Source organism: Ictalurus punctatus, chromosome 3, assembly GCF_001660625.3.
Source record: "Ictalurus punctatus breed USDA103 chromosome 3, Coco_2.0, whole genome shotgun sequence".
NCBI classification, from domain to species: Eukaryota; Metazoa; Chordata; class Actinopteri; order Siluriformes; family Ictaluridae; genus Ictalurus; species Ictalurus punctatus.
The window spans coordinates 31,721,128-31,734,444 of record NC_030418.2 but is presented as its reverse complement, the minus strand read 5'-3'; the positions used below and the strand labels follow the sequence as shown (position 1 = coordinate 31,734,444).

General features: G+C 40.8%; 1 protein-coding gene across 2 annotated transcripts; it reads right to left on the bottom strand.

Moving 5' to 3' along the window:
* Positions 1-1,311: 1,311 nt before the first annotated feature.
* On the bottom strand, positions 1,312-12,715 carry LOC108262828 (ATP-binding cassette sub-family E member 1). 2 transcript variants are annotated; one of them, XM_047153876.1, is made up of 19 exons: positions 11,768-12,616; positions 11,380-11,677; positions 10,460-10,626; positions 9,390-9,475; positions 9,138-9,235; positions 8,910-9,027; positions 8,500-8,637; positions 8,335-8,404; positions 7,454-7,550; positions 6,155-6,244; positions 5,603-5,724; positions 4,651-4,872; positions 4,328-4,387; positions 4,192-4,250; positions 3,976-4,086; positions 3,758-3,900; positions 2,207-2,329; positions 2,002-2,113; positions 1,312-1,666 (listed from the first exon to the last, which is right to left on the bottom strand). In XM_047153876.1, exons 3-19 carry the CDS (start codon positions 10,560-10,562, stop codon positions 1,619-1,621), a joined length of 1,800 nt encoding a protein of 599 aa, XP_047009832.1. In that variant the 5' UTR covers positions 10,563-10,626; positions 11,380-11,677; positions 11,768-12,616; the 3' UTR covers positions 1,312-1,618. The 2 variants fall into 2 exon arrangements, with proteins under 2 accessions (XP_047009832.1, XP_017318664.1); XM_017463175.3 differs by lacking the exons at positions 11,380-11,677; positions 11,768-12,616 and adding an exon at positions 12,623-12,715.
* Positions 12,716-13,317: the final 602 nt, after the last annotated feature.

The following is a 13,317-nucleotide window of genomic DNA, read 5'->3' as shown; positions in this document are numbered from 1 at the left end:
CCGTTATGCTACCTTGATCGTATGAAGACTGAACCGCAAACTTTTCTGGCTGTGTTATCATTCTTAGCAGCCATTGTGCAGTTCAATTCTGTATTTTATAATACTGCAGATGCTACATGCACAAGAGGCGAGCTACGATTAGAGCGATCGGCAACAAATCTCATTTCGAGCGGCGTAAGCCCTACATGGAACGCCGGTTTGCAACCAACTTCCTGTTTACACTCGTATGTGCATGCCCAGTGTGCACAAATGGTCATGTGACATGCGTATTCGGTTGTGTAGTGTGGACGGAGGTCGTTTCTGAAACACGGCGGAAACGCCAGCGTGGACGAGGATCGTTTCCATCCAAGATATGCTTTTGACGGAAAATACTAATCCCTTCTATGAGTCACTTTGAAGAAGGACATCTGCTAAATTCTGTAAATGCAATGTAAAATGAACTTTACTTTAGGAGCCTAATAATAAATACTTTGATAATGATAGAAAAAAAATTGTAAATGGCACACTTATATAGCACTTTTATCTAAAGCGCTTTGCACTGTGTCTCATTCACCCATACACTGACACACCAATGGTAGCAGAGCTGCCATGCAAGGTGCTAACTTGCCATCGGGAGCAACTTGGGGTTCAGTGTCTTGCCCAAGGACACTTCGGCATGTGGAGTCACGTGGGCCGGGAATCGAACCGCCAACCCTACGATTAGTGGACAACCCGCTCTACCACCTGAGACACAGCCGTTTTTGTATGTGGACTGCATTTATCCTTAATGAAGCAATGGAAGAAGGTGGCCCGGTTTGATGAATCTTAACGTCTTGGTGCCAGATACCACAGCACAACTTCAGAGGTCTTGTGGAGTCCATGCCTTGACGGGTCTGAGATGTTTTGTACCCAAAAGTGGGACCTACACAATATTAGACAGGTGGCTTTAATGTTATGGCTGATCAGTGTATATATTATATATTAGAAGATATTTAACTCGTGTAACGTTGCCAGTCTGGGAGCAGATAAAATGGAGTCAGATCTTGAAATAAAAAATAAATTAAACTAGCCAGTGCATTTGAGAAATATGATCTGAATATATGCTCACCAGATATCATTTTGATGGCTCAACACTGCGTGCATCAACTTGTGAATTTAGAGCTGCAAGATTTGAGAAGTCGTGAATGCCACTAGAATTGTTCGCTTCATAAATGAAATAATACAAAAAAATGCCGATAATATCTGCTCAGCAGTGGTGGCACGCTGACAAACAAATCAAAGCGTAGTGTAGATCTGAGCTGTGTGTAGACATTAAAAACCAAGGACGGCATCTCTCATCCATATCACTTTTAATCCACATATTAAAAGACAGGAGAATTTAGAGCCATACTGACAGCAGTACTGATAGCCTGCTGCCCTCTAGTGGCCAAACACTGAAATTGGATTAAGAAGAACCACACTGAGGAAATGATTACATTGACAGTATTGCCTCTTAAATACTGATGGATGGATGGAAAACCAAATCCACCTAACCGCAGAGGCAGAAGCCCACTTAAAGCAGCATTACAGAAGACCTCAGAAGCAGCAGAGTATCGTTTCTCCTGCTTCATTCTCTCATCGAGGTTTATGAAGTGTGGGGCTAATCGTCGAGGAAGAAATAATTGCCACTTCTCTTCTGTTCGACATCCTGTGGATTAATGAAGAATAAAAGAAACAGACAGTTAGATCAGACAGTGTATAAGCAACAAAAAATACACAAACCTTTTGCAGAGTTCTGGTTTATAATCTGAACAAAATAACATTTTCTTTTGACTGCTAACTGGATAAATGTTTTTAAAATGTAATGTTACACTAAAACAATGGGAGCTAATAAGTGAGAAAGAAATAAAAGGCAATTTTCTTTAGACTTTAATCCAAATTCATTGACTAAAGACCCCAAAAAGCTCCCAATTAAATAACATCATACGGTTACATGATATAATGATAATGTAGATAAGCTGACAGAGAAGGCCAAGAGTTTACCTTAATGGAATTGAGCTTGTTGATTCTTGGCCTGAAGTTGTTGGGGTCTCTTCTGAACGTAATCTCCAGCAGTGAAAGGAACTTGTTCATGCCAGCAAGCAGCATCTGTGGCCTGGAGGCAGGTGAACAAACCATTACGAGGATAAAAATGTACTGAAATACGAGTTATGTCTAATCTAGCTCCAAAAATCTGATGTATGCTCACGTGTTGGCGGTCGTCCTCTGTGACGGAACTCCGTCGAACACAATAACGCGATCAGCCAGGTAGGTGGCCATGATGAAGTCATGCTCGACTACAAAAGCTGTCTTCTTTGCATGGAGGATGAATCTGTGAGGATAGAGCAAAGGTAAGTATATAAGACAGCAAGAGACAGAGAAATGCAGGGAGATAGAGAGAGACATAGAGAGAGACAGATATATATATATATATATATATATATATATATATATATATATATATATATATATATAGAGAGAGAGAGAGAGAGATACACACACACAGAGAGACAGAGATATAGAGAGATAGAAAGAAACATAGAGAGAGATACAGAGACATAGAGAGAGAGATACAGAGAGAGAGACATAGAGAGAGATACAGAGAGAGAGACATAGAGAGAGATATAGAGAGAGACATAGAGAGAGATACAGAGAGAGATAGAGAGAGATATATACACACAGAGAGAGAGACAGATACAGAGAGAGAGAGATAGAGAGAGATATAGAGAGAGACATAGAGAGAGAGAGAGAGAGAGAGAGAGAGATACACAGAGAGAGATAGGGACAGATACAGAGAGAGAGAGATAAAGAGATAGAAAGAAACATAGAGAGAGATACAGAGACATAGAGAGATACAGAGAGAAAGACATAGAGAGAGATACAGAGAGATAGAGAGAGATACAGAGAGAGATACAGAGAGAGACATAGAGAGATACAGCGAGAGAGAGAGAGACATAGAGAGAGATACAGCAAGAGAAAGAGACAGAGAGAGATACAGCGAGAGAGAGATAGAGAGAGATACAGTGAGAGAGAGAGAGAGACAGAGAGAGATAGAGAGATACAGAGACTGAGAGAGAGATAGAGAGACACAGAGAGGGAGACATAGAGAGAGATAGAGAGAGAGAGAGAGGGAGAATGAGACAGACAGACATAGAGAGAGATACAAAGAGAGCAAGAGAGAAAGATACAAAGAAAGAGGGAGACAGAGACAGACATAGAGAGAGACACAAAGAGAGAGAGACAGACAAACAGAGAGACAGAAACAAGGAGATACAGAGAGAGAGAGTGAGAGAGAGAGAGACAGACATAGAGAGAGCTACAAAAAGAGCAAGAGAGAGATACAAAGAAAGAGGGAGACAGACAGAGACATAAAGAGAGATACAAAGAAAGAGGGAGACAGACAGAGACATAAAGAGAGATACAAAGAAAGAGGGAGACAGACAGAGACATAAAGAGAGATACAAAGAGACACAGAGAGAGAGAGATAGACAAACAGAGACATAGCGAGAGATACAAAGATAGATAGATAGATGGAGAAAGACAAAGAAAAAGAGAGACAGAAAAACAGAAAGAGAGATGTATAGAGGCAGAGAGAGAGAGAGAGAGAGAGAGAGAGAGACAGACAGAGAAAAGAGAGATAGACCCCCACTGCTCAGGGTCTACAGCAGAACCTGGACCTGCTGCAGCAGTTTTTTCTCAGTACGAGGAAACCAGTTCCTGCAAATACACCAGAGCGGTATTTTTATAAGCAGAACATTACCGTTTGATAACTCTGGCAGCCATCAGCCTCTGTTCTGAGTCCAGGTATGCCGAGGGCTCATCTATCAGGTAGACGTCTGCAGGTTTACCCAGACACAGAGTGAGCGCTACTCTCTGCAGCTCTCCTCCAGACAAATTCTGAACCTGTAACGACCATCTGTCACTGCAGCTGGAATTCACATCTCAAACAGCAGAAAGCTTTAAAACCTCAACGCTTACATCCTGATCGATGATGCTGTCAATCTGCATAGGTTTCATGACGTCGGTGACGAACTGAGGGTGTGTGTACGCATCCCTGATCTTCTCGTGCAGCATGGCACGCACGCTACCCTGCGGCGAAACGCGACCACAGGCAGGAAGTGTTAGACAGCGATAGTGTCTGACTCAGAGTCACAGATACACAGCGGCGTACAGTAGAACGGCACAGCATCGTACCTTGAATTTGGGGCTGATCTTTTGAGGTTTGTAGCTGACGTTGAGGATCGGGACCTGCTCTGGAACAGAACAGGTTGAATTTAAGACTTTTTACATACGCAGGTGGTAGCCACAAAGAGTTATACACATCGCTCACCTTCATTATCTGGTTTTAATCGACCAGCGAGCAGCCTGATGAATGTAGTTTTGCCAGTTCCTGGAAGAATTCAATTCATATTAATACTATTTGGACTATTTGAGACTTTTCCAATGCTTTATTAATGCACAGCATATGCAGCGCGTCATAGTAAAAACACACAAAAGTGTGTGAGAACACAACACGGACACTCAACGGACTAAAACTGACAGTACAGATGCTTAATTAAAGCAAGGTGAGTTGTAACCAAGTAATAGGAAAGATATAACACTCGTTTTTTTCCAGCCAAAAGGCCCGGTTCTCACATCTCAATCATGTCTCACCGTTTTCTCCAAGCATGACCATGATCTCAGAGTCGGTGAACTCGCCCTCGATGATCCGCAGCTCGAAGTCACCCATGGTCTTCTTCATATTGGGGTACTGGTAGCGACACATCTTCTTCACATCCTCTTCGGCGGCTGTCTCAGCTACTTTGAAAACCAGTGAAGCGTCACGGAAACGGAGGTTCTCGGTCGGCACGTATCCGTCCAGGAAAATGTTGATGCCTGGGATATTGGGTTAGGGGCCGTGAAAGAGTGGAAACAGAGTTGGTAGTCAACCTGTAGTGGATTTGACCCATAACTAAATTGGGCGGTACCTGCTGATTAATCAACCGATAGTTTTTAAAATTGATACTGAATGAAAACATAACACTCAAAGTAAAATATTGCTCAACTTTATTACAAAAATGCTGAGTGTACTATGAAAATAAATAATATAGTAAATAAAAGATATACATCCAAACAGTAACACCCCAAATAAATAAAAATAGAGATGTCCAAAATGAATACAAAAAAACACTTCAAATAACAAAACAAAATTGGTCAGTGAGAGTTTTTATTTCGCCTCTAGAGGCCGCTCTCGTACTGTATAAAGACAGCAGACCCTTCTAGCACGCTCCAAGTCAATGACAAAATTTGTCTCTCTCTACCACCAATACGGATCAACAATTTTGATGACATCATTCTGCACTTCAGCTTTTCATCCGTTTTTCTGTCCAATCAAATGCTGTCTAGAATCTGAAGTGTCCCGCCCCCAAAAGTAGTAGGTTTCCTCACTGGGAGGTAAGCTAAACGCTATTTAAAAAGGAGGACGAGCCACTCGACATGTCCCACCCTGACTTTCTGTTTCAGTGGAAATGACATCAACACATCGAATAATGCTACGCACTTATTCACAGACTTTAAATTCGCGAAACATGGATCGCATATACGTGATGGTAAAGGTGATCGATACCTTCTCGAACACTGAAGGGCATGGTAACGACGCCGTAAGCGCTGGGCACGCCATACAGACAGCAGATGAAGTCAGACAGGTAGTCCAGAACACTCAGATCATGCTCCACAACAATTATGTATCTAAAAGAGGTCAGAGAGATGCACTAAGATAGTTAGAGGAAGTGTAGATAATATGAATAATAATAGAGCACTTTTAGCTCCAGTGACTGTGCAGGAGGTCCTTTATGCCTGTCTCATTCAAAGCAATTACGCAGTGCAATCCAGAGGAGATAGTAACAAGGAAAAGCTCCCTGAGACAACATTAAACAGGATGTTCCAGGATCTTCCGTATAAGACGACTGTGAATAAGAGTCCTAGGATGAGTGCAGGATAGACTCTACAATTAGTTCTTAGGTACAAATCTACAATACCGGGAAATCAGGATGGGGGCAAATAATTTTTCACAACACTGTATTTCATTTGAGTTGGATCTTTTCTCAGCATAGCACTTCTAGATTTACACTTATATATGGCACAGCAGTGATATGAGGCTCTGTTATGCTCCACCCACCTGTCTGGTGTGATAAGAGAGCGAATGGTGATGGCGGCTTTCAAACGCTGCTTCACGTCCAGGTAACTGGAGGGCTCATCAAACATGAAACTAATGGATAGAACACAAACAGCAACAGTAAGAAGGATTAGCATCCATGAGAACAATACAAATAAGGTTATTACAATACAGCAGAGCGCTTGCAAATCAACTTTTGTGATATTCAGGCCCAAAAAGTAATTCAGGCCCTACTCTACAATCCAGTTTTAGTCAAAGACTCTTAATCTCATATTTATGGAAACAAAGCCTTAAGGCAAGACACTACAGGTAGAAACGAGAATTTTGTTCAGGTCAGATTTTTAGATAAACTGCGTTTGTAACACATCAGCTCTTGAAACCTAGTAAAAAAAAAAATCAAAATGTAACATAAAAATGTTTATTTAACTGTTTTTATCTACTCATGCCAACCACATTATATGAAATTATACACTTTGATGATGGATTTAAGCCCCGCCTACTTAAAAAAAAGTCACATATCCCTGAAAAGCTCAAATACTATATTTTCTATATTCAGTAACAAAAATAACCTACATTCGTGAAATCTTACATATACATTTCTATTAGAATCCATCCATTTTCTGTACCGCTTATCCTACACATGGAGCCTGGAACGTATCCCAGAGGACTGGCGTACGGGGCGAGGCACACCTTGGACGAGGTGACAACCTATTGCAGGGCGCAATCGCTCACACATTCACCCACTACGGACAATTTGGAAACGCCAGTCAGCCTACAACGCATGTTTCTGGACTGGGGGAGGAAACCGGAGTGCCCTGAGGAAACCCCAGAAATATGGAGAGAACATGCAAGCTCTGCACACGCAGGGCGGAGGCGGGAGTTGGACCCCCAGCCCCGGAGATGCGAAGCAAACATGCTAACCGCTAAGCTAACCACTCATATTACAATTAATTAAAAGGATATTACAGAGGAATTTCCCAAAGGTTGGTTTGGACTGTTGTTGAATGTTATGTTAGACTACTGAAAATAAGTATTTAGTAATTATTTAATATTTTAGTAATTATTTACTTTTCAGTAAAAGTTTTTTCCTGTTTTCTTCATCATGAACAAGATTTAACAAAGTCAACTCCTGATCAAACAAACGAATCCTAATTGGTTATCAGTCATCTAGTCATCCGTAAGGTTTATATACACGCACACACACACACACACACGCACACACACACACACAAGACACAATGCGATACATCCATGCATTACTGGATTGTACTGTTGTGTATAAATAGGATTTCAATAGCATACATGTCTGCTCTCTGGATGCACACCACTGCACAGGCGAAACGCTGTAGCTCTCCTCCTGACAGATCCTCAACCTTCCTGTCCCTGAGATGAGTCAGATCTGAGTCACAACACACACACACACACACACACACGATCACATTATTTAAATTCAAGAGAATATGTTAAATGGAATGAATTATTGACAAAATCAGAGTATGGCAATATCCAATATTTTTAACTATCATCATCTAACTAGCTTTATAACTCCAACACTGTTTAGTTCTCAGCTCTGATTGGTCAGAAGATATTGATCCATTTTCTATAATAGAAGCACTGACAGTAGTTCTGGTTGCACAGGTTTATACTCATTCGCTCATTGTAATACGTTGTCATTTATATAGCGACGATTTACGCAGGAATTTGTATCGCAGATGCTTTACATTATTATTATTTAAAAAAAAACCAAAAACAAATATGTGTAATCATTGATATGGTGAGGTTTTCCGTAAGGAGACGTTTATTTAACATTTATGGAAGGAACCTCCAGTGTCAGAGGTAAAGCTGTAACTTTCACCTATCAGGACGGAGGATTTCCCAGTTTCCCAATCATGACATGACATGACAAGCTTCAAGAGAGAAAATAAAAGACAGGCTGGTGATGGGCTGACTGTTTATAGGCATTCCACAACATTAAATGTAACTATAAATGGATAAAAAACAAAAAAACAAAAAAAAAACCATGATGTGTCCTTCTTAAGAAATAAACATTGAAATCATCGGCACAGTGACTCCATTTTGCATCAGGCTGTGTCATGCCAACAAAGTTGATTATTTTCCTATAACAGCACTGCTCTAAGTGTTTACATTACATTACAAAAAAACCCAACAACAAATAAACATACCGAGTTGCTCACAGACTACAGCCGCTGTCTTACAGTCATCCTTCCTGCTCAGAATAGAGCCTACGTTTCCCTGAATAACAGACACACTGATTTACAATCAACATGCATACTTAATTAACACCAGGAAAACATCCAAAATGATCTGAGAGCAGCTAGACGACAAACCGTGACAGTGTTGGGGATCTGGTCGACGTACTGAGGCTTCACTATAGCTTTCAGATCATCTTCCAGGATCTTTGTGAAATAGTTCTGCAGTTCAGATCCTCGAAAGTAAGCCAGGATTTCCTGCCAGTCAGGAGGAGTCTGCCAAGAGAGAAGCAAGCGTTAGCATAACCGCTATGCTGTGTGTAGGCCTCGCTAATAATAAGTGGTTATGCAAAGCCTCCAGCTTTGGTAACTATTGTCTGATTTATTTCAGTATTTATTTATTGTAAGCACAACAACTGCATTGGGTGATTTGGAAATTTGGTAAATAGCAACTGACTTCAATAAGAAATATCAAACAATGTAGAAAAAAATGTGTAAACTTCATATCTAGGCGAACGTTAAAGGTGATATTGCGTTATCTACAGTACATCATATTTCCCCAGATTGGGCTTCTGTTTTCCAGCGAGGATCTTAAGTGCTGTTGATTTTCCAATGCCGTTAGTACCGACCAGCCCTAAAACCTCTCCAGGTCTGGGGATTGGTAACCTGTAATAATGAGAACGAAACATACAACCAAAGCTAGCATACAACACATAGCCACAACACATAGTTTATGCATTTCTTTTAAATATTTTATCTGAACCTGATCTACTTACCGGTGTAGTTTGAAAGAGTTGGCACAGTATCGGTGCGTGGTCTCTTTCTCCAGGTTGCTCGGCAGGTTGACGATAGCCAGAGCACCAAATGGACACTTCTACAGAAATGAAATGAAAAACTTTTTATTAATTGCGGATTTTATTGTTTCTTCTCAATCCATCACACTCTGACTGGCAGCCAAAACAGTGTGGCTGATTAAATTGTTTTGCACACAGTCTTGCTCTCAAGCAAGTTCTCTTAACTTTACATACCTTAATGCAGATAGCGCATCCTATACAGAGTGATTCAGCTATCCATACGATTTTGCTTTGAGCGGTGACCTCTATACACAGTTTGCCTGCAAAGCATTATTCACAGTTAGACCAGAAAGCAGCGCATACTGTATAAACATTAGGGGTGTAACCGTGCATCGTGACATGATGGACAGTGGTGGGCTTGAACTGCCAAGCTGCCACTGTTGGGCCCTTGAGCAAGGCCCTTAACCATCTCTGCTCCAGGGGCGCTGTGTCATGGCTGACCCTGCACTCTGACCCCAGCTTCCTGACATGCTGGGGTATGTGAAGAAAAAAAATTTCACTGTGCATATATATATGTGACCAATAAAGACTCCCTATCATTATGATGCAAAATGTGCGATATCAGCATTCTATTAATTATGCATCTAATGCAGTTACACAATTGAACACCAGAGGTCTTGATCTGCGCACCGCATAGAGTTCAAATATATGGAGTGCACTTTGATAACATGATTGCATTCTTTCGTGGAGATCACATGATTGCATTCTTTTTGGGAAGTGAATTGATAGCAAAATCTGATACACATTATACATTGTATGGTTACACATATTATAACGGTTAAAAGGAGTTCTCCAAAAGCTTTCAAAGGACACCAGTCCCACTTTACTTCAATCTACAGTGCCCAAGAAAGAGGCTGCAGAAATCGCCCATTTTAGCCGACTTTGGAGCTCTTTTTTCGTTCAAAATGACACCCCAGTCGCTTCTACGGAGCTCATTGTGTTTCAATCAATCATTTTCCCCAGGTCAGAGACATTTTATAAATACACAGATGTGTCTATTTCTTTTTAAGCTATAGTGAACTTGTAGTACATTTTCGAATTGAATCGTGAGGCCAGTATCGTGAATGAAAATTGGATTGTGAGTTTAATAAACATGCCAATATATTTGTTGTGTCTTATGTCTATTTCACTATGCCACATAACTATCCAATAACTTGGTCAACCATAGAAAGACAATCTATGTAATTAACTTGCTGGTAGATGATATAGATGTGCATTGTAATTTTGCACCTATCTGTTCTTACCCATTCGGACCACCGGGCAGCTCTTTTTGCACTCCTGCTTGCATTTCTTTGGCTTGCATTTATCGTGGTTCACGATGGCAATTCGGATTGGTTTTTCAGACATTCTTTGTGGGTCTTGTTAGGAAAGGGCCAAACTGAGCCCTTCCCAGAGCTTAGCACAATGTACACTGCAGAAACAGAGGGTCACATTTTAGCATCACCACAACAACAAGTCCTATACTTCCTATACTATACTTTCTGTCTTCAATCCTGTAGCTAGACTCTGGAACAATCTTAATCATAAGTTTAATCATTAGCATGTGATTGGATAAACCACAACAGAGGATCCAGTCCACAGTCTGTGATTGGTTCATGTTTAGAAATGTTTAGATTTGCTGAACTCTGCACTCGGTTCAGGCCGCTGAAATGCTCTGGGCGGAGCCCTGAGCTAGAGCCACTGTCAAGTGGGTCATACCAATAAAATTAATTTAGTCGACCAATAACAACTCCTCTTCAGTTTGTTATCTGGAATGGATAGAACATATATCATGTACAAAACAGATGAACAGACTGCAATTCACTTTCATATGGACTTCAGTTGCGCGTACTCGCAAAGTCTACGAGTCCGTAGTGTGTCCCATTTCTGATTTTAGCGCTCGTGAGGGTTCTCGCGAGCGCCCCCTTTGCACCCTCGATGTGGTCTTCTCCGCTACTCAACAGTCGTTGCGACAGACCAATCAGAAAGCAGAGGAGGAGGGAAGTGGAGGAGGAGTTTCAGGTTTTAGCCAACATCACAGAGAAGAGGATTTTTTCAGTGTAACTGAACTGAAGCTGTAGTTTTTAGTAATATTTCATTATATAGTTTGAAGATAAAAAAACGTGAAACTATAGTCAATTAAAATGGAATGGAACTTCAGGCTATGACCATTGTCAATGGTTACCTGATGAAAATGATGCTGATGTCTCTGCATAGCAAGCCATCTGGCTAGCGCCACAGTGAAAACAACAACAACCGGCAACATATTCCTCTTTCCGACGTCACGATGTCGAGTCCACCCCCAAAAGCCATCTATTAATAGCCCCCTCGCCCTTGTGGACACGCGCCTTAGCGCCCCATAGGTCTGCATTACCTGATGTCACCAAAGTGTGGATTCGGAGGAGGGCCACAAGGGTGGCGTGTGCCATTTGGGACAGGGTGTTAGTCTGTAGCTGAGCTTAAGGCCATGAATTTATTGCCCCCTAGTGGAATAACAGAAATTAGCTCAGTTTTTAAAGAGCATTTTTAAAATTCCGTTAGTGGGCCGTATCCCCTGCATGCAAATTTGTCACCTGAATTTTCGCTCCCATTCATTTCCAACAGGGAGTAGTGAAAAATATGTGAGGGATTATGAGATAGTCAGCGGCAAGATCTTCTGTTGTGGATCGGCAGGAAAAGCTGAGCTGGTTTCAACTTCATGAAAACTACAAGCAGATACGTAGCAGTGTCTAAGTGGACAAAACACATCTGTATGCAATTGCGTCTTTTCACACTGTACCGTCTACATACAGTTCCGTCTAGACGAAACGACATGCAGGAAAAATGAGTAACTGCCACAATATTCATGCCGTGTGCGGTGGACATTTAGCCTAGCACTAAGCCGTGCATTGTGGGATTTCATAAACACAATATAATTCTCTACTATGCTTTCTGACATGGATTAAAAACAACCACAAAAAAAAAATAAGGCCCACAGAATACTGCACTATCTAGTGAATAGGGTGTAGTTTCATACATAGCATAGATTAATTAGCATATTAATGCATTCATCGATGACGTCAGGGAGCGCGAGATCTCGCGATCGCATGAAGTTATCATCACTAGCGGGTTTTTGGCGTTCCATAATACAAACTGACAGCTGTCAGATAACGAAATTAGCTTATATGAACTGTCACCATTATAATCTCTACTAATTCCTCCGAACGTTTTGTAATCAATAATCTTCAATAAATTATCACTATGCAGCTGTGGGTTTTTTAGAAGCTATCTGACGTTAGGCAACTAGCCTTAGCACGCCTCTAAACAGCTAATGTGCGGTCACCAGTGGACAAAGTTATAAACGACAACATGAAAAACATACTAATGTTTACGTGTTAATCGTTTTTTTTTTCTTTTTTCTTTTTCTTTTTTTTCCCCCACAGACTCACCACTGGTGCTCCACCACGGCTTACTTAATACATACAACAGCTACGGTGCACCGTTGGTAAATTAAAACCGGTCATTTTTTCCTACCCGTATTTGTCAATAAGTCCCGCCTCCTTTCTAGGATTGGCTGTTTTTACCTACAAGCAGTCCACATACTGGATAGAGAAAACATGCCTGTTAGACCTTTATATTCTACTTTATCCTCTCAGTACGAATATAACTATTTAAAACAGGCTTGCTATACCTTTCTAAATGATTCTAATGTATTTATGATAATTTCCCATGTATTATATCTTTATCTTACGCAACTTATCAACTGTCCAATCACCGGACTCCTTCGATGAAGTACTAACCAATCATAGTAAGGGAGGTGGGATTTGTCGGAATATGGGTATAATAAAAATGAAGCCGGTTCTAACAGTGGGTAGGTGACATTATAGAAAGCCGTTAGGGCCAAAAGCTCTGAAAAATAGGAAACATTTTAAAATATTCTTTCATACATATTGTTACCATTAGAGGAGTTATAAATAATCTCTTATGATTATGAGATCAAATGGAAATAAAAGGCAGAGGTCTGCTTAAGAACAAATAAACGATGTGTCAAGTTCATTCAAATATTCCACTATGTTTACTACGCACATACTAATGTAATTATGAAGAGATGTACTTTTTATTTTAAGCTTATTTTAAGCTTATT

Excerpts from the sequence above, each read along its gene's own strand:
- LOC108262828 (XM_017463175.3), bottom strand. The coding sequence starts at position 10,562 with ATGTCTGAAAAACCAATCCGAATTGCCATCGTGAACCACGATAAATGC. Across the intron at positions 9,236-9,389 it reads GATGCGCTATCTGCATTAAG|AAGTGTCCATTTGGTGCTCT; the intron begins GTATGTAAAGTT and ends TCATTTCTGTAG. Across the intron at positions 4,873-5,602 it reads GCCCTTCAGTGTTCGAGAAG|GCATCAACATTTTCCTGGAC; the intron begins GTATCGATCACC and ends CCAATATCCCAG.